We start from the raw sequence: 27,377 nt of genomic DNA on the forward strand, positions 1-27,377 counted from the left end.
GTTTCCCTGTTCCTTTTCCTTCTGGGATGCATTACATATTAGCAGGGCAAAAAGAGATGATTAAAATGGACCGTATCTATTTCTCTTTCTCCTACTTTAGCTCTTAAATGGATATCCTTCTTCATGGAGGCTTTCCGCTTTTTCCTACTAGTACCTCTCTTCATATTACTTCATATTTGTTTTCCCTTCTCCTATTCTGAATTTCTAACCCTGGCCCTAAACTCCTACTCTAGGACAATAAGTTTACTAAGTCTGCTGCCTTAACAGCTTTGCTATCCCTTGACATTTGACAGCTAAGTGGTTCAGTGCTGGACTTGGAGTCAGAAAGTCCTGAGTTCAGATTTAGCCTTAGACTTTTATTGTCTGCAAGACCCTAGGCAAGTCACTTAACTCCATTTGCCTCGGTTTTCTTATCAGTAGAATGGGAATAATAACATATATCCCCTTCTCCAGAGTTGTGATTTGTAAAATGATTTGCAAACCTTTAAAGAGATATATAAATGCAAGTTATCCTTCTCGTTCTCCTCTTCTACTTTAGGCTCTCCTGTCACTGTGGAGAGTGACTTTCAACTCCCTTCTGCTTCCTGGTAACTGGCTTTGCCTTTTATAGGGCTGAGAGTGTGACACCTGAGTCTCAAAGGCACAATCGACCTATTTTATTTTTTAATTCTTTTGGCCCTGATGAAGAAAGTCTTAGTTTATCATTGAGAGCATTTATCAGAGCATGATATCTGAATAGCAGATCCTTGAATTGAAGCAAACAGGACACAAATGTATTGATCAGGCTATTTTTTTTGTTTTACCCATTCATATTTGGTATACTGCCTCACTCTAGGGGTAAAGGCCAAACAAAGCCCGACAGCCACGATTAACTGTGCCCTCCTCATTTTGCTACTTTGTGCTGTCCCAATGTATTTTGTCCATTTTGTTATATGTACTGTAGATAGTAAGAGAATCCAATATTTTTCTTTCTTATGTTTAGACAAAGTCAGATATAATTTGGAAAAAATTAAGCTTTTTTCCCTTCAGTTATACTCGTGTAGACTTAAATCTTTTTCTCTTTCATTGTATATATTAATGAAATGAAATGAATATATATATGAAAATATAACATTTTCATAATAGCTAAAAGAAAGAGTGAAAGTTTGGGAATGTCCTGCTGTGACAAATATGTTATATTTTGGTTGTCAACACAAATGAATTTTTATAGTGGATCTGAACCACTCAAAAATAGGATTTGTATTACAAACATTCATTATGTTAGATTATAACTGTTGTAATACAACTCTGAGTGGTGATTCAGTGAATTATATGATTACTTTTCTCTTTTATTACTTAAAATATACTTTTCAGATCCCCTGTTATTCATAGAGCTTTATGATAAGTTCCATGTTTAGAGATGCTGACAGTGAACTGTCTGAAATATGGCCTTTTATGATAATCCTGTTACATCGCAATAATCCAATATTCCACTGGTATTCTATGGGGCACTGAATACAAATTTACATCCCACAGTGTAATGGAACTGTTTTTGTCATAATTCCTGTTCCAGTGAAAGTCAACTGAGTGGCATAGTAGGCAGAACTAGGGACCTGGGGTCAGGAGAACTGGTTCAAACCTGGTGTTAGACACTTACTCTGTGTGTGTGTGTGATCCTAGATAAGTCGCTCAACCTCTTGGTGAGTTTTAGTTTTCTCATCTATAAAATGAGGATAATTAGAACAGCGTACATAAAATACTAAGTGAACCATAACATACTATATAAATTCTATTAATAATAATAATAAGTTACTATTATGATGCCATTATCATTAGACAATGTTTTAGGAAGCTGGGTTGACTTCTGCGGAGGTTTAGTGTCCTTTGGTTATATTTTTTTCCACATTCTTCATTCTCTTCCCAGAGCAACGGTCACTAATGATATTGCTAGTATTGAACATCATCTCCTACAAGGAGCTTCAGAATTATATATACCTTTGGCAAATAACGGAAAACCCTTTTAGTAGAACAACTAGAATAAATGGAATATAATAAATGATGGGAGAAATGTAAAACCCATTTATAAAACTTTTCTAGACTTCAAACTCAGTTCTGTCATTTAAGAGCTGTGTGACTTACCAGGACACCTTATGTTGCAAAACATAATTAAAGATTGGGTTAGATTTAGGTCTTGTTTGAAAACTAAGTAGCCTGTGCCATAATATGAAAGATAATGGGTGAATGAACTTGGACTCATTTGGAAATTATAAATTTTTAGTAAGGAAGCTCTATTTTTTCTCCTGTTTGGCACTGGGTTGAAAAAAAATTAGATTCCACATTTTGCACAAAGGTCTATGAATGTTCCTCTTGCAAAATTGAAAAAGAGAAAATTTAAAAAGTTCAGAAACAAGATGGATTTAATCCTTTTATGTAAGGACTTTTTAAAAAAATTGATCTTGTAGAGCAATAGTATCAAATAGAAATTGAGGTCACTAAATTGTTCATAAAGATCTCTGTGAGGCTCATTTTGACTTAGTTTTAGTTTTAAAATATAATGTTATCTATATTCTATTTTTATATATTTTATTAAATATTTCCCAATTACATTTTAGTCTGGTTCAGGAGTACCTGTGGGCTGTATTTGACACCTTAATATTTGAGTATCAACAATATAAAAGCCAGTAGACTGACCAGTGTCTGAAAAAGAAACGTGGTAAGCTATGTACTTGGGCAAGCCCATGGTTGAAATTTGTCATGGTATCATATGTCAGTGCTGTAAGTTTTTAGCAAAGTTTTTTGTTTTTGACTTGTTTTACACAGATGTGTATTGTTTTTTGACTGAGAAAAGACAGTTAATGCATCTATAAGTCCAGGGAATAAATATCTTACAAAGCATTATTTCTAGCAAATTTAATTTGTAAGATTTACTCAACTTCCAACTACTTCTGCAGTTAAGTTTTGAGATGCTACATTTACCTTTAAATGGAAAATTCTGCATTTTGTCCTAATGATGGGACATAGCATTTTTGATTTGGTCCTTCCTTTCCCATAGAAGTAGATTCTATTTCTTTTGTTTAAGTTTATGGAAGGAATCCAGATGATTGTCAAGTTATTTCAAAAACATGAAAGACATGAACAACACAAGCTCTGCTTATGAGTTCAGTGATTCAGCTTTTCAGAGGTATAATTAACTGGTATTTTACAATTAGGAGTCTATGAGGCCAGCTCAAATCTATAATATAGATTATAATAAAGGTAACAGAAGCTATAATATAGATAGCACAAAAATAATATAAAATAGTTTTTGGATGACTATAACATAGCTGAATATTTTGGTTAAAATGGCTCACTTATCAGGGCTAGAATTGAGTCAACAGCAATTTTAAGCATTAAAAGGCCATTCTGGGGGTGGTTCCTGCATTTTTGATTATTTTGGGGAAGTCTGATGATGCACTCCTCAAGGGACAATTTGATTCTTTAATAGCTTCCTAAAGAATTTAAGATCACTGGATTTAGAAGTGTACGAGACCTAGGAATTCATCAGTAGTAAAGAAAAAAGTGCTTTCTAACACTTAGTTCTATAATAGTCACATACAACATGATTGACGGCATTAGCACCTTAATTTGGAAGTCATCAACTGTTCATATTAAGAAAGTTGGTATATTTCCAGTACAGATCAACATTCTTCAAGATAAAGAACATTTTATTATTAGTACTGCTAAGATGTTCCACAGAAGAGCTTTAATATAGTGACAGAATTCTGGGAAGAAATAGAATTCCAGTTTTTGTAGATTTCACCAAATACAAGTCATTTCAAAGTAATCCTACATACATAGAAGGCACTGTGCTAGAATATGGGATATAGACATAAAGAACAATATAATCTCTGCCCCTTAAAAATTTATATTCCACTGGGCAGGAGGGGAATATGACATATATGCAGATAAATATGTTGTGATGGGGGCAGATGGAGAAAATACTTTTGAACTGATAGGATCAAGAAAGGCTTTATGGTGGAGGTGTTAATGGAGTTGAGCCTTTGAAGGAAGGGAGGGGTATTCCGAAAGGCATAGGTGAGAAGGGAATCTATTTGAAAGATGGAAGAGACACAGAAAGAGTGTTGAATTTGGGCACCATCCAGTAGTTCATTTTGTTTAAAGTAAGTGAAGGGGAGGAATTAGATTTAAAAAGTAGGTCAGAACTTGCGAAAAGAGGACTTTAAATACATAGTTTATTCTCTTTGCCATAGAGAACCTGAATGGAGAGAATGGAGTTAAGAAAGATCAATTTAGTTGTGAATCTGCTTCCTTTAAGGACTCTAAATAATAGCCACATAGAGATTTCAGCAGATATTTTGGAAATGTAGAACTAGATCTCAAGTGGACTTAGAATTGAATATGTAGATTTGGGAGTTATCTGCCAAAGTATAAAACTTGAACCTAGACATGCCGGTAAGATTGCCAAGCAGGAGATTATAGAGAAAGGAGAAAGAAAACTTGTGAAAAAAGAGCCTTGGGTTATACCCTTACTTACATGGCAAGGCAGAGAAAAGAACCAATAGACTGTGGAAGGGCAAGCTCCCAAAGTAGGAGATCTCTGTGAATAGAAGGACTGGGGACAATAAAGCATGGATGGAGATTAAGAGAGGCTTTGACATATGGAGAAGACTAAAAGAGCCACAATCTCAGAAGAAGATGAACATGAGTTTGTCTGAGAGAGTGAGTTCAGTTCAGTGAAGGGCTTGAGAAGAGTGATTATAGTTTGGAATAGCCCCCCGTGGTTGGGGTAAGGAGAGGAAGAGATAAAAGGATTATTGTATAGTAGTATGGGCTTAGTTGAATTTGTAGTGGAGCTAACTTCTAGGATTTTGTAGCTCTCTTCAGCAGCAGGCAGTCTCTGGAATAAGAACAGAAAATGTGGTTGGTAGAGGTTACAGGATTGAGGATTAGAAATGAATGAAGAACAGAAGGTTTAGGTGGCCAGGGATTTGAGCCCTTGCTGGATTTGGACATAGGCACTGTGACATCATGGATAGAGAGCAGGATTTAAGAGTTGGGAAAACCTAGGTTTCTTCGCAAAGGGATCGTTTAATCTCAGAGTCTCAGTTTTCTTATTAGTAAAATAGGGATGATAATAGCACCTTCTTCACAGGAACTGTTGTGAAGATTAAAGAAATTTCCAGTCTTAGATACTATAGTCTTCAGGCCATAGCAGGAGGAAATATGAAGGTGACTTTGGACTACTGAAAAGACTTTTCAAACTTGGCACATCTAGCTTTGCCATGATAATTTTCAAAAATCTGACCATTTTATTCATGTTTGGTTCAGTGCTAAGAAATACAGAGACATATCTCAAACTCAATTTATGGCTCCAGTTGTCATTTTGAAATAAAATAATTTCCAGAGAAAGTTTTAACCTTCAGATAGTCCCGTGGGTTGCAGTTATATTGCCTTGCTTTTTATCCTTATTCCTCACCCAATTCTTGGCAATTGATAGATACTAAATAAATGCCTACTGGTTGATTTAAAATTGTATTTTTTTCTTATGAGACATTTATCAAACAAAATGGACATATTAAGCATAATTTTTATTTGATTTAAATTTCTGTTTCTTAAACCTGAGTTGATATGCATTCAATAGGGACAAATGTAAAATCTTACATCTGGGTAAAAAAACTTAAACTCAGAGATATATGGGGGAGAGATAGTCAAAGAGCAGTTCTCAAAAAGATGTTAGTAGAATAAAAATTCCTTTTGAGTTAACAGTGATATAACAACCAAAAAAGCTGATACAGTTTTTGGCTACTGCATTAAGCCAGTGATGATCCTGCTATACATACCTGTCCTCATCAGACCTTATCTGGAGTGTTTTGTTCAATTCTGGGGACCACAGAGAATGTTCAAAGGAGGGCAACCTTGAGTTCATGTCATATGAAGGGCAGCTGAGGGAACTGGGAATGGCTAGTGTGGAGAAGATTCAAGGAGGATGTGGCTAACTGTATTCAGTTGGTTGAAGGGCTATCATATAGAAGAGGGATTAGACTTGCTATGTAGGTGACCACATGGCAGGGCTAGGAGGGTAGGACTTGCATTGACCAGTTTAAATCTGATGCCAGGAAACATTTTCTAACAACTAGAGCTGTCTAAAAGTGGAATGGGCTGCTCTGAGAGAGGCTGCATGACTACTTGTTGGGGATGTTGCAGTGATCCTTTCTTTAATACTTGACGCAGTGTGGTTCTTGTTGACAGATTCTGTGTCCTTGTAATGCTGTGACATTTGTCTCTTGACTCTTTGGTGCTAAATGTTTCTTTCTATCATGGATTTTCTTGGCAGCCTGTTGAAGCCTATGAACTCCCCAGAATAATGAGAATTTCCTACTTTTAATGTTGAAGGAAATATGTCAATTAGCAGTAGTGAAAATAAAGATGCCATTTTCCCCCTGTCTTAGTTTATGTGAACTTCAGGTTAAGAACTCCTGTGATAGTGAAACCTTGCATCTTTGTTTGCTTCTCTGTAAAATTAGGATGCTGGATTGGATCATCTTTAAGGGATTTTTCAGCTCCAAATCAGTTAGCCCTGGAGTCAGGAAGACCAGAGTCCAAAATATGGCTCTGACCCTTTCTGATTGTGTGATTCTTTTCACTTAATCTCTGTCTGTCTCAGTTTCTTAATCTGTAAAATAGAAATAGTAATAGCAACTGCCTCCCATGGTTGCTATGAAAGTCAAATGAGATAATATAAGGTGCTTTTCAAACCATAAAGTGCTATATAAGTGCTAACTAGAAATAATGATAATAAAAAAGATGATAAAGACCTATGATACTATGACAAATAAATCGAGTCTTGCCTAATGTCCCAAAGCTAGTAAGTGGCAGAATTAGGCTGATGCCAATCTAGAATAATGAATTTTTATGGATAAAACTTTTCCCCCCTCAATATATTGAGGCTACTTGTCCTTAAACCAAACTGCACATCAAATATTCTGTGTCCCTCCTTGACTAAACTCTTTTGAATAACTGTTGAGTATATTTTTGTATTTACTTGATGTTTGTAATATTGAGAAACTCTTGACATATTTTCAGTCTGAGGGAAGAGCCCATGCCAGTGCTGGGGATGCCATATATGAAGTAGTGAGTCTCCAGAGGGCATCTGAGAAGGAAGAACCAGTCACTCCAACCAGTGCTGGGGGTCCAATGTCTTCACAGGAGGATGAGCCTGAAGAAGGTAAGAATAAAAGGATTCTATTAATGTAATACATGCAGAGAGTAGATATTGATTTGTTAGAGTTTTTATTGTTGTTGAGTTCTTATAAACTAGGATCCACTGCATGCCATTGTATATGGGAGCAAATAATTTCACTTCCCAGTAAGTTGCTCAGGTTAGCCTTGGCAGGTGGTTACATATTTGATTTCATCAGTTTGCTGTTTTTGCTGCTTGTTACATTTCATCAAAAAAGTAAATGAAGTGACAGGTAAAGTTCAGTTTGAACAGTTCTATGAAGTGTTTTTAGAAGTGACACACGCATAGCTTCTCATTTGCTATTATTTAATTTTGATTTTCCTTGGTACTAAACTCAAAGTGTTCCCCCAGCATCACTTACAACTTGCTTTTTATATTTATATCATGTCAGCGTAGACTTCTTTTCCATACAGCCTTTGGCATGGTACTCTGTACTCTTGGTATATGTGCTGTCAAAGCAAACACTACTCTGTAATCTTGGAAGTATACTGGATTACAATCGATACCTTTGAATCTTTTTTTTTTGTTTGGGATTAAAACTATATTCTTCATTTTTATATTTCCTTTCTTGACCTTACAGATGGTTTAGACTCAACAAAATATTTTAGGAATCTCAGCATTTTTCTCTATGAAAATATGACTGATTTGGACCCATATCTTCCAAATCCATCACTCTACTCACTATGCCATACTGTACCTCTGAAATAATTTTTTTCTGAAAGTATACTTTTATCTGATGTTTGCTTAAAGTTGGTTCTAATAGACTAACAAAGGATTGTTTCTATAGCAATTTTATACTTGTTGAAAAGAATCATCCAGCCCTCAGAGAAATTAACGTGGCATGAATTAGCGAGGAAGAAATTTGCTTTGTTTAATATTTGTTGCTTTGAAAATTATTTTAATGCAGTTGTGTACAGAGACTTTGTTAGCACTGACTTTGAAAGAGTAAATGGATTACTAAAGGATTAAGATAACAAAAATAGTATCAATATTAATAATAGCTACTTTTTATAGCACCTACTTTGTTGTGCTGGGCACTATGCTAAGTGCTTTACAAGTATTATCTCACTGGAACTTCACAACAACCTTGGGAAGTAGGTGCTCTATTATCCTCATTTTACAATTGAGGAAACTGAGGCAGGCATGTAAATGACAAGGTCACACAGCTAGTGTCTGAGGACACACTCAAACTCAGGTTTTCCCATTTCTGGGCCCAGTGTTCCATCCCCTGTATTACCCATCTGCTTAGACTACATGCCTAAAATCATAAACTGAACAAACTATGCAGATCAAGCCTCCCTTCTTTCTCCTTGTTCCTTTCATCTTTAATTGTATAAAACATTTGTGTACTGGAATATTTATTGACCATCAGTTTCTTTTGGAGGACCAAGGAGAAAAAAAGGGAATTTTAGGTGCTGAAAAGTTTTACTCATAGTTTTGCTTGCCATGATTCCAGGACCTTGTGGCTTTTGTAACAGGCCATCTCTTTTTTTCCTCAAGCTGAGGCCTTTGTGTTTTCCTCTTAACAATTCTTTTGCTTCTTCGGCATTAAATAGCTTGGCTGGTATGTAAATATATTTTCATAAGGTAGGCTTGGTGAAAAATTGATTTCCTGCCACATCAAATTCCTGAATCATTGTGATTTGTAAAGCTTGTCCTGTAAGTAATAGATTTTGGAAAACCTGCTTTTCTGCCATACTTAATCCTGCACCAAGAAAGCCTGTCGATGGTTATTGGTCTAATTATGAAGTCATTGTTTTTTCCCGGCTTCCGTAGTGCAAGGGTAGCTTTTTTCCTTTCCCGTTAAGGCTGGTTCTCTAAGCTCCGTGGTGCTCTCGGCCAATCTTACTTCCTTCTGATCAAAGAGTAGACTCTCTGCTGCTTTGTTTTCTCCTTTCACTTCTCCATTCTATCTAGTCTTCCCCGATGACTTTGTTTTCAGAAGCTGACTGTGGTTTTCCTTGCTTAGAGAGGTACCTCTGTGGTAGGAGGTAAAATTATAGCAGGGCACAGAGGGGCCCAAGACTCACCCCATTCATATTGTATCTATGACTTTGCTGCTCTCCACGTGATTAGTTCCGTGTCTAGCAGAGCAATTCCTGACCAGCGTTCATCACAGCTTCTTAGGCCAGGGAACATGTGGTTTTAGGGTAGGCGGTCTGATTTCAGCGCTTGATCAAATGGGCTTCATGGATCATAAATTCAGAGCTAGATAGGACCTTTTCAGATCACCTAGTCTAAACCATTTATTTTACAATGCACAAGATTAATTGGTTTCCCAGTCATCACAGTTGCTAAGGGGCAGTGGCAGAATTTGAACTGAGGTCTTTGAGAGACAGAAGTTACTACTATGGGATAGAAACAATGCTATGGGTATAAAAGGATCTTGTAATGTTTCTGTATATGGCAGAAATATTGGTTGTATTTTAGAGTTGATAATAGTTTAGCTTGTTGTCAAATATTGAATTGTTAATTAGGAAGAACTAGAAAATAGTACTAGGAATCTAACACAGTCAGGGTCTGGAGGCTCTGGAGAAATTTCACAATTTGGAAAATGATGTGGTTAGACAAAACTTCCATCTCTAAATCCCACAATCTTCATTTTCTTTGGATTTGATACCATAGTTACTTATAGGCAAATGTAGTTAATAACAATTGATATGGCTCAGTTGTCAAGAATTTTTTTATATGTTGTAATTACTTGACAATTGAAGACATAGATCTGTTTTTGTATGCTGGTTTCTTTCTATTTGAGTGATCAAACATTTATTAAACGCCTCCTAAGCTCAGGGTTCTGTTCCTGAGTACATACAAGAAAAGTAAACCTCAGTCTTTGTCCTCAAAGAGTTTATAGTCTAGAAGGAGAGAGAACTATTTTCTGTGATTTTTCATGCCTCTTCGTTGAAGCAGAATAAAGATTCAGAAATATCACAACTAGCTTTAGCAGTATTTGTTTTCCTTTCGTTAAAAGTTCTAAGCAAACATTTCCAGTGTTAAAATAAAACTTTGAACTATAGAGAATGGAAGACATTTTGCCCAAAATAAATGACCTGTTGTGAAGTATCAATTAAATTACATATATTTCAGTAGCAAAGGGAATTGTCTGTTAATCAACATTTAGCCGGTATTTGCATATCTACTATGTGAAAGCCAATGTGCTGCCTTTGTTTTGGGATTACAAAGCTATAAAGATGGCAACCCATGTTCTTTAGGAGCTTGATTTATCCTTACAAATTGAGAAAACGCCTTTCTGACTAAATCTGGACTCTACCCATTTCAAAGACCAAAAAGAATGGAGTCAAAAGTCAGAGAACTAGGATATAGTCACTCCAGATTTCAGTGCATGTCTTAAGACTAACACAATAGAGGGGAAGTTAGGTGGCTCAGTGTATTGAGAGCCAGGCCTAGAGATAGGAAGTCTTGGAAGTCTTGGGTTCAAATATGGCCTTAGGAACTTCCAAGTGCGAGCTTGGGTATGTTACTTAACCCCCATTGCCTGCTTCTCTTCTGCCTTAGAACAAAGACATAGTATTGATTCTAAGACAGAGGATAGGACTTTGGGAAAAAAAATCCTATAGGAAGAATAATTTCTGTGCCAACAATTGTCCTTCCCACTTCTCTTTTCTGCTTCTTTCTGTCCTATTTTACCTCTGCATCCTTTAAAGAAGATTTTTATAGTGACTTTTATCTTTTGAGGTTATCAAGAAAAAGCAGATAACTTAAATGACCAGAATTCATTGCAAAATGCTGATAACAAGAAAATTTTAATACTGCAAAAACATGTAATCAATAAGGACAAGTAACCAAAGATGTCTTTTTCTGTAATTTTTTCTTACTTCCATTTGTAACAACAGATTTTTGGTTCTGTCACTACTCAAAATGTCAGCTTGTCTTTTGAAAATGTATTAGCCATCACCTATATGAAAGGTACAAAAATCACAGAGTAGTGCTTAAGAGTTTTTCTTTTATAGATCAGGCTTTCATACATTTTCAATACATTTTATTATTAGTACTATAATTGATGTTTCTGTCAAATCAAACATCAAAAGTCAGAGTTGGAGGTGGCATATAAATGTTTCCCTGCTGTGGGGGGAATCACAGCATTCTTTTATTTAATTATTTTTAACAATTTGCCTGTCAAAGCAAAAGTGGAAGTTCAAGTCATTCTAAATTGTCTTGCCTTGGTAACAGGCTCTTTTTAATTCAGCCTGTAATTTGCCTAAAAAGAGATCAAGATTTTAAAATGGCTAAATTATCCTCAGTTTTCTAGGATAGGTCTAAAGTAAAATGAGTGAGGCTCTCCATGTTTGCATTTCAACTGACATTCCAAAACTGGATATATCAGAATGTGTGAATTTGACACAATATTGAAGGCCATCACAACAAACAAATGAGAATTATATATGCTATTGTATACTTTCATAGAGCCTGGAATGTTTCTGCCATGGAAACATGGGGTGTTCTTAGCATAGCCTTAAATAAATTGCATGTGATAATTTTCCAATGTTGACCTCACACATGTATTGTCATTTGTAATGTTGGTGGTAAGAGTAGCCTTTTCAGTTGAACAGCTAGATGTAGGTGCCAGATGGTAGATTGTAGTCATTGAAAACAGATGGCTTGGTTATTGAAAAAGTCCAGATTGATGAATTGTTAGGTAATTGGAGCTCAACCTTTTTTCATAATTGGTTTAATTTGGAATGAATCAGATCGAACAAAAATACCATCTTTAAGAATAAATTTCTTCCATGTAAATAGATTAAAGTAACTTTGTTAGCTAGTTATTCCTTCTTTCATTTAAATATGTAGCTAAAACAACTCACTCCGAGGTAAGTTATTTCATAGGCTGGTTTCCTATGATTTCCTAATCCATAGTGCTGATTAGAGGACATTGGCACTCACAAATAGCCTTTTATAACAGCAACAGGTTTACTAATGACAATTTTCCTTTTACAAATGACAAGCACACTGGGAAAACTTATTTGGAAAAAAAGGAACTGGCTTACACAGTGAGTTTCCTGGTCAGTATGGGTAATGGCCAGTTTGTTTCTTCTCCAACAGTATATCTTTTTTATCTTGACTGTATGTGTCTAGTTATTAAAGATATGCTAAAATGTCATTGTGGGTCCATTCCTTTGTGAAATTATCCCTTAGTCAAATTAAAGATTTTAAAAATATCTATTTGAGGGGCAAGTAAGAAAAAAGTGGAGTGAGAGAAAATTTTGCACCCCTCAAAAACATGTGCTGAACCATTTTAATCATCTAGTGATGAAAATGTTTTTGTTTAACACTATTTCTCTAGAAGCACTCATCTGTTGGAGAGCCTTATCCAGCACAGTTTGGATTCTCAGACCTGAAATTGGCCAACACAAAAGTATTTATCCCAAGCCTCAGCCTGTACTTATGTGTGGAAACCTTCATCCAAAAACAGTGCTAAGTATAGCAAAGAGGGGGTGAAGTAAAAGAACCATACAGAGTTCTTTTTGGATAAGGGTTTCACTTTTCTAATTTCAGGCATCTGAATCCCTCCTGTCCTAGGATCTCATTGCTCTGTTGCAGGCTCCTTAAATGACTACTCTTGAGATGATTATGCAAGGATTTAACTTGTAGATGTTAAATGAAGTTTCATTTATTTTGGCATTATATACCTTAAAATGCTCCTTACAGATTGATGCTAAAAAAAAGGGTTCTCTCTCTCTCTTTCATGCCCTGTTCACTTGATGACCTTTCATATAATTTATCAGTTATCATGATACCAGTTATAGACCATACAGAAGTATGATACACTGTGTTGTTTAGTATAGAAGTATATTTCAGCACTTAGAAGCACAATAGAGTGTAATTTATCTTTAGTTTATTTTTGGATACTTGGAAAGTTAATTATGTGCAATATTGATGTATGACATCAATTTGTGCTACCTTGGACAAATTATTTTAAATTCCCAAGCCTCATTTTCTTTATCTCTAAAAGTAAACTTGGATTAGATTGCTAAGATGCCTTCTAGCCCTAAAGTTGTGATTGATTTTACTTAATTCTTATCTTTATTTAAATCTCACATTGTTTTAGTGCCAAATGAGTGGTAATCCAATGCAAGACCCAAGAGTTTACAGAGACAGACACTGATTATCTGACTACTCAAAAAAAAGAAATTAAACAATTTTTCCATTTTCTTTTCTTTTGAACTTAAAATATCAAGTCATTTTAATGATCACTGCTATATGTAAATATGTGGGTTGCTAGGTAGCACAGTGTATAGAATGCTGCACCTTGAGTCAGGAAGACTGGACAGGTCATTTAGTTTTATTTGCCTCAGTTTCCTCATCTGTAAAGTAAGCTGGCAACAAAAATGACAAGCCACTCCTTTTACTTTTCCAAGAAAACCCCAAATATGGTCAGGAGGAGTTGGACTGAAAATGACTAAACAAGAACAATAATAATACATATAAATAAATGGGAAACAGAGAAAAGATTGTACATGAAACTATGAATATTTCCTAGATTCTTAACTTTTATTATGTCATTGATTCCTTTGGCAATCTAGTGTGAATCTGTTTTTATTATGTCTTTAAATGCCTAAAATAAAATAAAAAAGATTATAAAGAAAACCTATTACATTTAAATACAATTATAAAACATTTTAGAAATACATTGATAAACCCTATGTTAAGACCCCTTATTTTGTAGGGCTTGCTTTTATTTTTTGAGATCTTGCTTTTCTTTTTTTGGTAGATAAGAAATATAATATCCAGAGCTTGAGTCCTTGTAACTTGCCAGGTGTTCTCATTTCACTTTGTAGGAATTCTATCTCTTGTCTCTTCTCTTCTACCTCTCCCATATCACTTCTCCACCTAACTAAGGGGTGGGGGAGGAAAAGCAAAGTTTGGTAACAAATATGCATAGTAAAGCAAAACAAATCTCCACATTTTCTGTCAAAAATGTATTCCTTCTTCATTTTGAGTTCATTACCTCTCTTTTAGGAAGTGGGTAGCATGGGTAGCATCATTGATCCTCTTGAATTATGATTCGTGGTCAACATATTTGTAATTTGTAAGTCTTTGAAAGTTGTTTTCTTTTATAAGGTTGTTATTATTTAAATTATTCTCTTGGTTTTGATAATTTCATCATGCATGAGTTTAGGTAAATCTTGCATATTTTGTAGAAATCATACCCTTTCATAATTTCTTATAGCACAATAATATTCCATTTCTTTCAAAAGCCATAATTTACTCAGCTATTTTCTCAGTTGACGAACACCACCTTAATTAACAATTCCTTGCCACAACAAAAAAAGCTGCAATAAAATTATTTTCGTATACATGAGTCCTTTTCCTCTATTTAAAAAATATCTTTTTAGGGTAAAAGGTTGGTAATACAATTGCTGGATGAAAGGGTAGGCAAAGTTTAGTGCCTTTTGGGGCATAGTTCCAATTAATTTTCAAAATAGATGGACCAGTTCATAGCTCTACCAACAAAGCATTTATATGCATGTTTTCCCATGGACGCTCTTACATGTCTTTTTTTGGAGGGATTATTTTTTAACCAGTCTGATGATACCTCATGTTTTCTTTAATGAATATTTTTCTAATAGTGGTTTGGAACATTTTTTTCATATTTTAGTTTAAAATATTTCTTTTTGAAAATTGCCTGTTCATATCCTTCGACAGTATATCTCTTGGGGAATGGCTCTTGTTCTTATACATGTGAACAAATTCTTTATATATCTTAGAAATGAGAAAAGGAACTTGCTCCAAAATTTTTCTCCTATATCTGTTTTTCAAAATTTTAACTATGAGTTTTGTTTGCTTAAAATTAAAAAAAATTAATCAAAACTTCATTTTGTCATCAGGGATCTTTTCTGTCCTTTGATCATTAATTGTTCCTATCACCATAGAGCTGAGAGATAATTTCTTTCTTGTTCATTTATTTTGTTTATGATACAGTGAAACAATGTATTTGTCATGTATCATTTGAAGTTTATCTTGAATTATGACAAGATGTTGCTCTATGACTAATTTCTGCCAGATTACTTTCTGGTTTTCTTAGCAGTTTCTGTCAAATAATGAATCCTTTCCCCAGTAGATAGGATTTTGGGGTTGATTAAACACTAGGCTACTATGCTTCTTTATATCTAATTTTTTCCACTACTGAGTTGCTTTATTTTTTAGTAATACTAAATAGGATCATTAATGCTTTGTAATATATTTTGAGATCTGGTATTGCTGAGTCCCCTTCCTTCCCAATATTTTTCATTATTTCTCTTGAGATTTTGGAAAACTTTCATTTCTTTTTCTTTAAACTGATCATTTTGGTTATTTGATCTGTGTGGCACTGAATGAGTAAATTAATTTAGGAAATGTTATTTTTTTATTATATTTATTCAATCTAATAATGACCAATTACTTCTTTAGTAATTTTTTCTGTATATTCATAAAAACATTTTCCTAATATCAGTCCTGACCTTTTCTGGCATAAATTAAACCTGGTCATAACATATACCCTTTGTAATATATTGTTGTGGGCTCTTTGCTAGTATTTTATTGCTATTTGTAAATATTATTGTTCTTAGGATGTTTGTTTTTGTAGTCTCTGGGGATAACTGAGGCAAGCCTTACTACTGTAGTCTTTGAGCCTGACTCTGATTTTGCCCTGGGGTCATTGACACTTCTGTATGTGTGTCCTTGGTTCACACTTCAGTCATATGACTGAATGACTAGAATGAATCTGTGTTTTTCCTCCTTGATCACAGCAGCAGATCTGCGGGTGTACTTCTGTCCACTTTCTCTATGGTTCCTCTTCCCTTTCCCAGCCATAACTACTGACCCTAGTCTAGTACCCATGCTGGAAGCTTCCTGGACTTTTTTGGCCTGTGTCTCTAGGCTTCCTGGCTATCTCTCTTTGCCATCTTAGCCTAGAAAAATGAACCCACCATGCTATTTCCTTGAATTTCCCAAGCACCACTTGATCTTCTGGTCTTTCTCTATTTTTGTTGGCATAGTTGTAGGAATGTGTTGGTCTCCCCTGCTTTCTTTTAGTGCTGTCTTTTTTCGTCTCTTGCAAGTGAAATTATTTTTCTATTTAGGGGTGTGATTTGGACCTGTGTTCCTTTCTCTCATAGAGCAGCTTTGGCATTCTACATTTCTTACCTCTGATTCTTGAAGGATATGTGACCAAGCAACTGAACCTAGTCTTAAATATTTACCTGGGATCATAGGAACATAGATCTTGAGTGAGAATGGACTTCAAAGGCCATCTGTCTAGTGTAGCTTCCTCATTTTAAAAACAAGGAAACTGAGGTCTAGAGGGGTTAAATGATCTGTCTCTCAGATCACACTGGTTGCACCAAAGGAATGACTTGAACCGAGGTCTTATGTCCTTGAGTTCTTGCTTTTTCTCCCCCATCACATTGTCTCTCCCCTTATACTTCCTCCCTTATGTTTTGTTTATCATGCATTTTAAAAAATACAAAATAGCCATATTAAATTCATGAGGCAATCTGTTAGGGTCTGATCTTGTTCTAACTTCAGTCACTCTATGACCTTTGCTTTAGCGCTAATGGTGTGTGTGTGTGTGTGTGTGTGTGTGTGTGTGTGAGAGAGAGAGAGAGAGAGAGAGAGAGAGAGAGAGAGAGAGAGAGAGAGAGAGAGAGAGAGAGAGAGAGAGAGAGAGATGGGGGACATGGAGACAGGGGCACAACTTATAAAGACTATAGTTATAGCATTCTGTAGAAAAAATTAGTTCACAAGAAACCACATTTTTCTAGGTTGCACATAAAATACTAGCTTAGCATTATAAAATCCTTACGTTGCCTCACAAGTTCACCTCTCATTTTTTAAATATAGAATATATTTCATTTTAGGGGGAAGCTAGCTGGTTTAGTGGTTTGAGAACCAGACCCAGAGAAGGGAGGTCCTCGATTAAAATTTGGTCTCAGACATTTCCTAGCTGTGTGACTCTGGGCAATTCCCATTGTCTAGCCCTTATTTACTTCTTTTGTGTTGGAACCAATACAAAGTATTGATTCTAAGATGGAAGTTAAGGGTTTAAAATATATATATATGTACATAGATATATTTCATTTTTAAAAGCCATATTATTGAATGTAGGAACTAATTCTTCTTAAATTGATAGAAAATCTATTGGAATATGTGGTTTTTCCTACCTCCATCAGAACCCAGCTCAGGTCTTCTCTATTTTCCCTATGCTTCCTATGGCCACCCCAATGACTTTGTATTTAGTTGCAATATGTTTTGTATGTTCTTATATGTAGGCATGTTTAGAAGGTAACCTTCTTGAGTAGAGGACTGTTTTTGCTTTTGTCTTTGTCTCTCTAGAGCAGGGATTCTTATCAGGGAGTCTCTGAACTTGGATGAAAAAAAAAACAATTTACTATTCACTCACTTCTAAATGGAAATTTAACATTTCCTTCAATTATGAGTGTAGGTAACAAACAGTATTCTTTGAAGGGATCTGTTGGCTTCTCTAACCTGCCAAAGGCCATAGAACAGGTGAAAGACTTCTCTCTGCTCTCCATCCTAGAGCAGGAGCCTGACACATAGTACATATTTAACACATGCTGCTTGTGGAATGGACTTGATGGCACTAAAGCCAGCTGGCGCATATTTGTTCGAAATGTAAAATATATAATTATTTCCTTTTAATGTCATAGCATTAGTTTATTGTGAAAAAGCAATTGAAAAAATTTCTGCTAACTTCTCAGTAATTTTGAGCCCTACATTGAAAAATGAATTATAGCCGAGATGGTGCTCACAGCATATACTCAGTTTGTTGGTGCCCTTTGACATTTTGGGCATTGTCATCATTGAACCAGTTCTTCAGATGTTTTCTGGGATTATCTAATAATTGAGAGATATTTTAATAACTAAACTCCATAAAAGAAGTTGCCCAGGACAGACTGCACTTGTACTAGATTTTGTTTCATTTGTATAATGTCAGAATGATATTTTAGTGTATTTTTGTTAAGAAATATATTCATTGCAAAGTTAAAGATCCCACTTGGATAGTGAGGCCTTTTGAAGGGGAATGACTCAAATTTGAAATGACTTTTTTACCCTTGAAGATGCTTTTTTTTTAAATTGAAGGGAAAACACATGAAGAGGGAAATAGCACAGAGAAACAAAAGCTTTCCGAATCATCTGACTAGGATGGCAAATGCTGTATCTTTTCTCTGACTTGGCCATTAAACATGCAGCGTAATAAGCAAGAACCATTTGTCAAACATCCAGGGCTGAATATTTAATCTGTGTTGATTTTGGAAAGCCCCATATATGCAATCGATTCATAGACTTATTACCCTTTTATTCTTTTAAATGGATATACTAATGTAAGGCCCTATATGTTAGAAAGCAAAACAAATATACTTCAAAACCAAACCAAATCCATTTTCTTGTTCTAGTCCTCACAACATAACACTGAATATGTAATTTAAATATATTCCTGAAAATGTCTACATAAAGTTTATTTTGAGTGATATTAATATTGCTACTTTATGTTTTATGCTTTTTTCAGCATATTTGAAAGGGTTGTGCATACTAGAAGGCAACTTAATTTTTTTTAAACATAATTTTAGTTTTTAATTTAGTTAAATTATATTTAGTGGAATCGCCAATGCGCGATTCCACTGGGTTTCACATGTGTTCTTGATTCAGACCCATTTCCATGTTGTTGGTATTTGCATTAGAGTGTTCATTTAGAGTCTCTCCTCAGACATGTCCCCTCCACCCCTGTAGTCAAGTAGTTGCTTTTCCTCGGTGTTTTTACTCCCACAGTTTGTCCTGTGCTTGTGGATAGTGTTTTTTTCTCCTATATCCCTGCAGATTGTTCAGGGACATTGTATTGACACTAACGGAGAATTCCATTACGTTTGATTGTACCGCAATGTATCAGTCTCTGTGTACAATGTTTTCCTGGTTCTGCTCCTCTCGCTCTGCATCACTTCCTGGAGGTTGTTCCAGTCTCCATGGAATTCCTCCACTTTATTATTCCTTTGAGCACAATAGTGTTCCATCACCAACAGATACCACAATTTGTTCAGCCATTTCCCAATCGAAGGGCATCCCCATATTTTCCAATTTTTGGCCACCACAAAGAGTGCAGCTATGAATATTCTTGTACAAGTCTTTTTTTTTTTATTATCTCTTTGGGGTACAAACCCAGCAGTGATATGGCTGGATCAAAGGGCAGACAGTCTCTTAGCGCCCTTTGGGCATAGTTCCAAATTGCCCTCCAGAATGGTTGGATCAGTTCACAACTCCACCAGCAATGAATTAATGTCCCTACTTTGCCACATCCCCTCCAGCATTCATTACTTTCCTTTGCTCATGTTAGCCAGTCTGCTAGATGTGAGGTGATACCTCAGAGTTGTTTTGATTTGTATCTCTCTGATTATAAGAGATTTAGGACACTTTTTCATGTGCCTATTAATATTAATAGTTTTAATTTCTTTATCTGAAAACTGCCTATTTATGTCCCTTTCCCATTTATCAATTGGAGAATGGCTTGATTTTTTGTACAATTGATTTAGCTCCTTGTAAATGTGAGTCATTAAACCTTTGTCAGAGGTTTATATGAAGATTGTTTCCCAATTTGTTGCTTCCCTTCTGATTTTAGTTACATTGGTTTTGTTTGTACAAAACCTTTTTAATTTGATGTAGTCAAAATTATTTATTTTACATTTTGTGACTCTTTCTAAGTCTTGCTTGGTTTTAAAATATTTCCCTTCCCAAAGGTCTGACATGTATACTATTCTGTGTTTGCCTAACTTACTTATAGTTTCCTTCTTTATGTTTAAGTCATTCACCCATTTTGAATTTATCTTGGTGTAGGGTGTGAGGTGTTGATCCAAACCTAATCTCTCCCCCACTGTATTCCAATTTTCCCAGCAGTTTTTATCAAATAGTGGATTTTTGTCCCAAAAGCTGGGATCTTTGGGTTTATCATATACTGTCTTGCTGAGGTCACTTGCCCCAAGTCTATTTCACTGATCCTCCTTTCTGTCTCTTAGCCAGTACCAAATTGTTTTGATAACTGCTGTTTTATAATATAGTTTGAATCTGGGACTGCAAGGCCCCCTTCCTTTGTATTTTTTTTTCATGATTTCCCTGGATATCCTTGATCCTTTGTTCTTCCAAATGAACTTTGTTATGGTTTTTTCTAAACCAGTAAAAAAATTTTTTTGGAAGTTCAATGGGTATGGCACTAAATAGATTAATAAGTGGTCATACATCCTTCCAGTATTGTCATGAATGGTTGGGGTGAAGGAGGACCAAGCAGTTGGTAACTCAGAAGGCATTACTGACAATCTTAAGATAAATGTTGCATTTCATATGGCTCATTCCCATAATGAACATAGAGACATTAGCAAAATGAGCAGAAATGATGGCATGTTTATCTCCATCTTTCAGATGAGCCTTTTACAAGGTAGGGAAAAAAATCTGTGCACTGTATTCCATCCTGAGCGCTGGTATTTTCCCTTTTGGGATACAATTCCTAGAGGACAGTAATGGCGTTTTCATTTATCATGTTTTCCATTCTTATCCTTGATGGTACCCTTGAACTTGCCATGAATAGAATTCTATTAGAACATATAAATCATATAGTTGAGGCCAATGAAAGAGTCATTGATGGCCGTAATATCCACTGTGGCAGAGGCAAATAAGGCCCAGGTCACCAGGCTTCCAGTACAGTCACATCCATTGGCTGGTGTTTGCCATCTTGTCTTACAGCTATGCTGTAGCAGTGCTTATGAAGAGCTGAAGGCCTGCAGAAATATTTAGAGTAGTGATTTTTTCGCAGTGAAGAAATGAAAACAAAGTAGATGCCCATTAATTGGGGGATGACTGAAGAAATCATGGCATATTATGTAGTGAAATATAGTTGTGTCATAAGATGAAATTGGGCAACCCTCTTAACCTTTGTAGGCTTCAGTCTCCTCATATGTAAAACAGGAATAATAATAGTAATAACAGTAGCACCCAGATGTTGAGATATTTGTGTGTTGGCCATGTATGAAAGCTATAGAAATGTTGTTTGTTGTTGTTATTGTTGTTAGAGGCAGTGTCTGAGCCTATACTCCAGAGACGGTTTTCTATATGTTACTCCATAAGGCCTCAAAGAAGGGACCTTAATGGTCATCTCCTTTAATCCTCTCATTTCCTAAATGAAGATTCTGGAGCCTCTTGGAAATCCTAGGGGATTTCCCCAAGGTCAGACACATTCCTGCTAACAACACTGTAGCTCCTGAGCATCCACGGTAATATTTTCCATGAACTCAATTATCTTTGAGCAAAAAGCACTCAGAAAGCAAAACAAAAATAATTGGAACTTCTCTACCAGCATTGCACAGGAGGGTGTCTGTTGCATAAAAAGTGACAACAAATAGAAAATATCCAGGTAGTGAGGCACATTTATAGGGAACACATGTGGCCAAGGCCCCTCTCAAATCTGATTGTCTCTTGCTGTCTTTTTCATTTGGGGGAGAATCTCTTATAAAGTTTGCTGTGGTGTCAGGGTTGGCCCAGGTGGCTTTGATGCTGACTAGGCAGAGCCTTGTCATTGCTCGCCACTCCATTCCTGGGCCAGACTGCTCTGCTGCTCCTGACTCTGTGAGGCTGTTTCAGAAAGGGCAAAGACTCTAGTCTGAGACTGGCAGCAGCTTCTCTAATTCTGTTCCAGTGGCTGGACCCAGAGGGGTTTGTACCTCTTAGGAAGCCCCGACACTGCCTAGACACATCTTCTCCCCACCCTGGTCTGAGGGCTTAGACCAGTCTGGCCGGCTTTCGGACTGAGTCTCCTTAGGGAGAATCCTTGCTTGAGCTCATGGTGCAGAACCAATATCTTGACTAAATTCTCATCTTTACTGGCTAATAACCAGGGAATATCCATTTATCAAGTAGTCACAAAATAGTTCTGGGTTTCAGAGTTCACCAATGATTAAATCCAAGTTTTTCTTGTTCCTTTGCAAATGGACAATTGAGAAACAAGGCTCCAGAAGCTCACTTTTGAGGGGGGTAAATTTATGTCTTTGTAGGCTGCTTTCTTAGTCTTTTTAATATACAAATCTCATAGTAATCTTTGGCTTTGCCACTGCCAGCCAGGGACTCCAAGAGAGAAAGGGGGCAAACTTATACATATATGCATACACTCATAAATACAGATATATATTACATACACACACAGACCATGACACATTTATACCTACATACACATATATAAATGCATACATACATGTACACACCTAGTGTACTGCATATAGTAGATGAGGTACATTGCATATAGTAGGTGCTTAATTCCTTCATAAGTGTTTGATTTCGGAAAATATTTAGAAATATCTAAAATTTTAGAAAAGTAATAAAATGACAAAATTTCATACTTGGAAATGTTTATATTGAAAGTTTAAACATCTTAATGATCAGCAGGCTCAATGTAAGTCAACAGTGAAATGATAGTCAGGAAAGCCATATTAATGTAATCTTGGGTTTCATTAAGCTCCATATTGCTTCTAGGAATAGGCAATAGCTCCATCATACTCTTTGTTGGTTAAATCCCATTTAATGTGTTCATTTCTGGGTCATTAACACTTTGGTAATCTTTTAGAGTAAGACAGCCAGGTTGGTGTAAGTAAAATGACTAACATGCATTCTGTCAGATGTTGTAGTGATATGGTAGTAGCTTTTCCCAGACCCTCAAGTGGTAAGTTGTAGGAATAATTTTACTCTAGCCAAAATGTGTAGGTTGTTATTACTTTATCTAGTAGCATTTGGTATTATGGTCCTATAAGAATATTAATAAGTTTGGAAGCAAAAAGCCTAGTGTTTTAAAGAATAAATTTAGCTGGTGATGGCCTTGATGTGATATAACAAGGACTTCTCACTCTTCCTCACCTTATATATCCATTTACTTCCTAGATCTTGCACATTCTAACTCCACAGTATCTTTTGTAGCTGCCCCTTCCCATCACTGCATAGCTGCCTGCTAAATTCAGGGAGGTAGCTCATCACTTTTTGCCTAGACAATTAAAATAGCTTATTGAAGAGGCAGCTAATTGTTACAGTAGATGAAACACTAGGATTGGAGACTAGAAGACATGAGTGCAAATCTAGTCTCAGACATTTACTATCTGTGTGACCCTGGACAAGTTACTTAGTCTTAGTTTGCATCAATTTCATCAATTGTAAATCAGGGATAATAGCAGTACCTACATCTCAGAATTGTTATGAGGATGCAATGAGATGCTTAACACAGTGCCTGGCACATGGTAAGCATTCAGTATTATTTTCCTTTTTTCTTCTTCTGAAGGTCATTGGCAAGATTGTCTTAGGTGACTTTCTTTTAGTGCACAAATCAGACTGTTACTCTCCTACTCAGTAAACTCCAGTGGTTCCCTATTGCCTCTTGAACAGTATTATTTAGATTTTAAAACCCTTTTCCAAATTTGCTGCTGTCCATCTTTCAAATCTCATCATATATTCATGCCCTCACTGTATTCTGCAGACCAGTCAAACTGGCATTTATTTCTTTATTCCTCTAATGTAATATTCCATCTCCTGGTCTCCCAGGGTTGTTCCTATGCCTGACTTTTCCTCACATCTACAATGCACTCTCACCTCATCTTTGCTGCACAGAATCTCTCTTCCTTCAAGAAACAGATTAAGTACCACCTGGAAACTTTCCTGATCCCTTAATTGTTAGATCCCTCCTCAAAGACACTGTATTAAACTAGTTTCTGTTTATTTGTGTTTATTCTATTTATATTTATTTTGCATGTGCTTAGGTATGTACGTTCTGTTGTCTCCACTCCAGAATGTAAGCTTTTGAGAATAAGAATTGTTTCATTACACATATTTCCCCAGTGCCCAGTATAGTTCTTGGAATTTATTAGTTTAATAAATACTTGTTGACTGAATAATTTAGAGAGGATAAGATGTCAGCAGGCAAGGCCATCCTTTTAAAATATTCACAATTTATCATTGTCCAGAATTGCAAGTAATTTTATAGAATGTAATAGAATTTTGAGCATTTATGTACCTTAATAGATCTGTTGTAAGGAAAACATGTTGTAAATGGTAAATCACTCTATATATGAGCTATGGCCATTTAGTAAAAAACCCTTTAATTTATAATGAGGAATAGTGAGGATTAGGGAGATTGTAACTTGCTATTGTTCCCACAGTTAGTGAGAGAGACGGAAATAGAATCCAGATCCTTTGACTCCTAATTCACCATCTTTTTCAAAATATCATGGTCCCCCATGGTCTGAGAATTTTATTCTTATTATATAAAACATTGCTGAAACTTATATGTGTATATATATATATGTATATATATATATTCTATGCCTCTCCATATTAGTGTTTGAGAGTTATTCTTAACAGTTTTTAATCTAAAGCTATTGATCCTCTGAGATCATCTTCAATTTACCACGTGTATATATCTTGTTTGTTTATATCTCTTTGCTTGTTGTCTTTTTCATTACACTGCGATCTCTTTGAACCAAGACTGTTATGTGCTTTTCTTTTATCCCCAGCACTTAGCACAGTGCCTCGCACATAATAGGGGCTTCACAAATGCCTCTTGACTGACTGGCTTCAGAAAGCTAAGGTGGCCTAATGGCTTGGATATGGAACTAACGGTTTCAGTGGCTCAGATTTCTTAAAACTGGAGGAAGAGAGCTGAGCTTTCTGAAAAGTATTGCTAAAAATACCTCATCTGATTTAATATTGGGCATGAAGTAAACATTTGTAAAGTGTATGTCAGCAAAAAGGCTACATAATACAGCATGGTTAGCATTTCCATTAACCTGTACGGTAGACAAGTGAGGCTGCTCAATAAGGAGTCTAAGTGGTATTCACTTGAGCACATCAAGATTTTTCCCTGGGTGCTTTAGCTTGAACACTTAACTCTAAATATGAAAGACCTAAACAAACTGGAAAGAAGGGAGGCTCTTTGAGGATTGCTGCTTTGGCTTTTAAATTAAAAGAATCTCTAGATTTCATTCTTTCATTTATATTGCTCAATCTCATTACTTTCCTGTACTTTGTCTTCCTTTTGCCCTCTTTGACTTTCTCTTAGCTTATTTTCTTATATTTGAATTTGTGTAGGTCTTATAGTGGTATCTTTTCAAGGCTGTGAAATTATAAGTGTTTTCAAAGTCGGACTTTTGTTTGTGGTCTAGAGTTTTCTTGAGTAATGAATTATACCTCTTTTATTAACTATTTTTTATCTGCAGAAAGCTTTACTCAGGTTTTCCTCATATCCCTGTTAAAAAACAACAACAAGCAAAATCCTTGTATAAAGAGAACACTGATTTTTTTAAAATTTTATAGTATTTTATTTGATCATTTCCATGTATTATTCATTAAAGACAAAGATCATTTTCTTTTCCTCCCCCCCACCCCCCACCCCCCATAGCCGGTGCGTGATTCCACTGGGTATCACATGTGTTCTTGATTTGAACCCATTGCCATGTTGTTATTATTTGCATTGGAGTGTTCATTTAGAGTCTCTTCTCTGTCATGTCCCCTCAACCGCTGTATTCAGGCAGTTGCTTTTCCTCGGTGTTTCCACTCCCACAGTTTGTCCTCTGCTTATGAATAGTGTTTTTTCTCCTAGATCCCTGCAGATTGTTCAGGGACATTATACCGCCACTAATGGAGAAGTCCATTACATTCGATTGTACCACAGTGTATCAGTCTCTGTGTACAATGTTCTCCTGGTTCTGCTCCTCTCACTCTGCATCACTTCCTGATGGTTGTTCCAGTCTCCATGGAATTCCTCCACTTTATTATTCCTTTTAGCACAATAATATTCCATCACCAACATATACCACAGTTTGTTCAGCCATTCCCCAATTGAAGGGCATCCCCTCGTTTTCCAATTTTTGGCCACCACAAAGAGCGCAGCTATGAATATTCTTGTACAAGTCTTTTTCCTTATTATCTCTTTGGGGTACAGACCCAGCAGTGCTATGGCTGGGTCAAAGGGCAGACAGTCTCTTAGTGCCCTTTGGGCATAGTTCCAAATTGCCCTCCAGAATGGTTGGATCAGTTCACAACTCCACCATCAATGAATTAATGTCCCTACTTTGCCACATCCCCTCCAGCATTCATTACTTTCCTTTGCTGTCATGTTAGCCAATCTGCTAGGTGTGAGGGGATACCTCAGAAGAACACTGATTTTTAATGATTGAAAGTTGCTGGAGATTCCTATTCCTTTCACTACACAAGTGGAGGGTTTGAAAGTGGAGACTGTTTATTGCAGTGCCTCATTTTTCCCTTTTGCCAACTTTGAGATTATTGGTATTATTTCATTGTCCTTTCTGTTAGTGTCTACCTTTTTTCTAGGAGTAGGTTTGTGTTTTATGTGCATGTGTATGTGCACACATATACACATAGATTTGTTTATGTAGACATGTATGTATGAAAATATCAAGAAAGAGAAGAGAAACTATGAAGAATGAGGAAAGAAAAAATTCATTGTATCCATTGGTACTAAAAAGCTCATTAAAGACTTGGAGAGAATTTAGGGTTAGGGATAGAAAATTGAGGTTAGGGCAGCTAGATAGATCAGTGGATAGATATCCAGGCCTAGAGATGGGTAGTTCTGGGTTCAAATTTGGACTTAGACTCTTTCTAGCTGTGTGATCCTGGGTAAGTCACTTAACCCTAATTGCCTAACCCTTACCACTCTTCTGTTTTAGAACTAATTCTTAGTATCACTTATAAATATAGAAGGTAAGGGTTTAAAAAAAAAGGTTACGGTCAAGTAATAGAAATATTAAAGGCAGAACAAAAGAATTCATTACTTAATACAATTTGGAAAGAGGTGACTATATTCCCTGCCCTGCCCTGCCCTCCCCTTCCCTCCCCCCCCAGTGGATTGTGAGCTCCTTGCCAGAGGGACTGTCTGTTGCCTCTCCTTGTATCCCCAGTACGCATCCCCTACAGTGCCTGGCACTTAGTAATCATTTAAGAAATGTTGATTGAATGGTATCCAGATGAGTAGTGGGATTGAAGGTGCATTACAGAGAGCTTTGAATGTTGAACTCAGGAGTTTGTATTCAATTTGGCAAGTGGGGAGTCAAGGAATGCTTTTGAACAGAAGAGTCACATACCAGCTTTAGTCCATTCATTAACTCCCTCC

The 27,377-nt window shown here is 36.0% G+C and overlaps 1 protein-coding gene across 4 annotated transcripts in view; it reads left to right on the forward strand.

The window, feature by feature from the left end:
* The window catches only part of RABGAP1L (RAB GTPase activating protein 1 like), a 705,349-nt gene that overhangs the window by 161,344 nt on the left and 516,628 nt on the right, over nucleotides 1-27,377 (forward strand). For all 4 annotated transcript variants that reach the window (XM_007480823.3, XM_056815570.1, XM_056815569.1 and 1 more), the window contains exon 11: nucleotides 7,063-7,204. In XM_007480823.3, coding sequence (XP_007480885.1) covers nucleotides 7,063-7,204 — 142 coding nt within the window. The remainder of the gene's footprint in view (nucleotides 1-7,062; nucleotides 7,205-27,377) is intronic.

Source organism: Monodelphis domestica, chromosome 2 (genome assembly GCF_027887165.1).
Source record: "Monodelphis domestica isolate mMonDom1 chromosome 2, mMonDom1.pri, whole genome shotgun sequence".
In the NCBI taxonomy this organism is placed as follows: Eukaryota; Metazoa; Chordata; class Mammalia; order Didelphimorphia; family Didelphidae; genus Monodelphis; species Monodelphis domestica.